This window comes from Myotis davidii, unplaced genomic scaffold (genome assembly GCF_000327345.1).
Source record: "Myotis davidii unplaced genomic scaffold, ASM32734v1 scaffold2782, whole genome shotgun sequence".
NCBI lineage: Eukaryota > Metazoa > Chordata > Mammalia > Chiroptera > Vespertilionidae > Myotis > Myotis davidii.
The window spans coordinates 33,818-36,257 of record NW_006293227.1 but is presented as its reverse complement, the minus strand read 5'-3'; the positions used below and the strand labels follow the sequence as shown (position 1 = coordinate 36,257).

The window sequence follows — 2,440 nt, the reverse complement described above, 5'->3', positions numbered from 1 at the left end:
GTCACGGCATTAGGAAGGTTGAGAACCACTGTGCAGGAGACATGAGAAGTGGTCCTCTACTCACTGGGGAAGGGAAATTAATATGAGAAGTGGTCCAGCTAACTTAATTCGTTAGAGTATTGCTAAGGAAGACAGAAACAATTTGATCCCTGAGACAGGTATATTTGCTTTACAAGAGAAAAACCCCACCCAGGCACTAAAATAAGGGTAGTGACACAGTTCAAAACTGTCCCCTGATCAGAAAAGTCGGCGCCAATGTCAGAATCTCCAAATGAAGGTTCAGGCATGTCACCACCTCATGTAAAAATGCATCCTAGCAACTAAAGATAGTAATGAGTTGTCAGAAGGTATTTCGGTGCAGGTGAGACCACCCTGCAGTGTCAGTGGGGAGCCAGTACCCTCACCCTCAACCCGAGGTTAAGTGACATACCTGGCACGTCTTCCCCAGGCCCATCTCATCTCCCAGGACGCAGCCATTCTGACAATGGAAGCGCTGGGCGAGCCAGTTGACTCCCTCCAGTTGGTAAGCGCGTAGGTTAATCCCTAGAAATAAAAAAAACACAGCCAGTCCCAACGGCAAATATTTCAGCACACACACACACACAGGCTATATTCTAAGACTTCAACTGAAGGATATGGCCTAAGCCCCTATACAACCAACATTACTGGCCATATCCTCTACTGGGATATGTAAGTTACAAATATGTAAACATCCGCTGACTTCCAAACTACTTTTTCAGCAGATGTAGCCACCATGATATTCAAAACCCAGTATTAGGGGATCCACATGACAGATGAAAAAGTCCACTTGGGAGCTGGCCTCTAATACTGCCTGACTCTCATGCTAGTGTCCGTTCTAGGAAATGAGGCATTACTGAGGCAGCATAACCACAAACAACAACACATGAATTGTACCTGTGTCTGCTTGCTTAATTGAAACCATTTGAATTTTGCAAAAAAAAATAAAAAATAGGTAAATAAGAAAAGACTAGATTAAATTAATGCTTCAAGAGAGACACAGTGCTTTTAAGATTGAAATGCTGTAGCCACTAGAGCAATAATATATCTTTAAAAGGCCTAAATGCTAACATTAGGGTAAGCTGGGTGAAGAGTATTATAGAAACTTTGCAGCTATCCAATAATCCAAAACTCTTCCAAAATAACAAATATATTTAAAAAAAAAAAACAAAAAAAACCAGTGTGCCAGGGCAGAGGAAACATCTGCGATCCACTGTGGAGCTTCTGCGGTCTCTCCTCTCTCCCTTGGGGAAGGAATATCCAATTTCAGAAAACAGCTACATCCTGGGAGAAGAGAGGACCCCAAGCATACTACTAACGATTAACAAAACTGCAATTTTCTGCTTTGAACTCACGACCTTGAAAAAGCAACTAGGCCATATATAGTAATTGTAGAACATCTCGGGGGGGAAATGTTATTTTTATTAAGCACTTACTAAATACCAGGGAGAGTAGTAAACACTGTATATAAGTTACCTCCTTTAATACTTATAATAACCCCCATGTAGTCGGTATTATCTCCACTTTGTAAGTTAGAAAATTCAACTAATCAAAGAAGACTAAAATGTGAAAGACCAACATGGCTTCTGGGAAGATAAGAGATTTTTCTTTTCACCATTCCTCTTGCTAATGCAACTAAAAATCCTGAATGTTACAAACAAACATAGTCAACTCTGAAAAGGTGGAGAGAAGAGGCAGCCCAGCTGGTGACCTCAGGACCCAAGGAGCAACAAGGTGATCAGTTCCAGGTTTCGTTTTGCCTCATACATCCCAGACTTGGAGGCGAAAAAATTAACGACCTCCAGAAATGCCTGGACTCTGCCCCTAGGAGATCATCTGAGCCCGCTCCAATACGCCCCCTCGAAAGCGGTGTCACAGGAGGCCTTGTGGAGACTCAAGACCTTTATCATTGTCCAGAGGTAATGAGACCAACTGGGGAGCCGCACTCTCACCCGCACCCAGAGGTAAGAGGGCGCCCCCTCCTACCCTCGGGTGTCAACAGGCTGAAAGGGAAGGGAGGGCTAGTAAAAGTAAGAGGGACAGTTATGTGCGGTGATGAACTGATCAACTTGGCTTGGATGCATATTTTAAAATACAGCTGGAGGGGGAGGAAAGGGAGGGAGTTAGCTAGAGGGGGGAGTGAGAGGGGAGGAGGGAATTTGCCGCGGGTAATGCTCCAAGAACTGCGCATGCACAGTAAGTAAGAAACCTGCAGCTGGGAGCCGAGTTCTGGTCGCTTCACGGAACTAACAACGGAAACGCCAAGAACAGGCCTGCAAACCCAGCGGCACAGAAACTGCGAACCCCAGCACGCGGGCGTCAGGACATCCGCCGCCTCCTCAGAGGAAGGTCTCCCCATGAGGACAAGGCCTCACCAAGCTCCCCCTCCGCTGCGCCCCGTGCCGGGGGCCCGGAATCCCGC

General features: G+C 45.9%; 1 protein-coding gene across 1 annotated transcript in view; it reads right to left on the bottom strand.

Moving 5' to 3' along the window:
• CHD1L (chromodomain helicase DNA binding protein 1-like) overlaps nucleotides 1-756 on the bottom strand; it is a 45,701-nt gene extending 44,945 nt beyond the window's left edge. The window contains 2 exon segments of the mRNA XM_015565963.1: nucleotides 431-607; nucleotides 700-756. Coding sequence (XP_015421449.1) covers nucleotides 431-607; nucleotides 700-756 — 234 coding nt within the window.
• Between the last annotated feature and the right edge of the window lie 1,684 nt (nucleotides 757-2,440).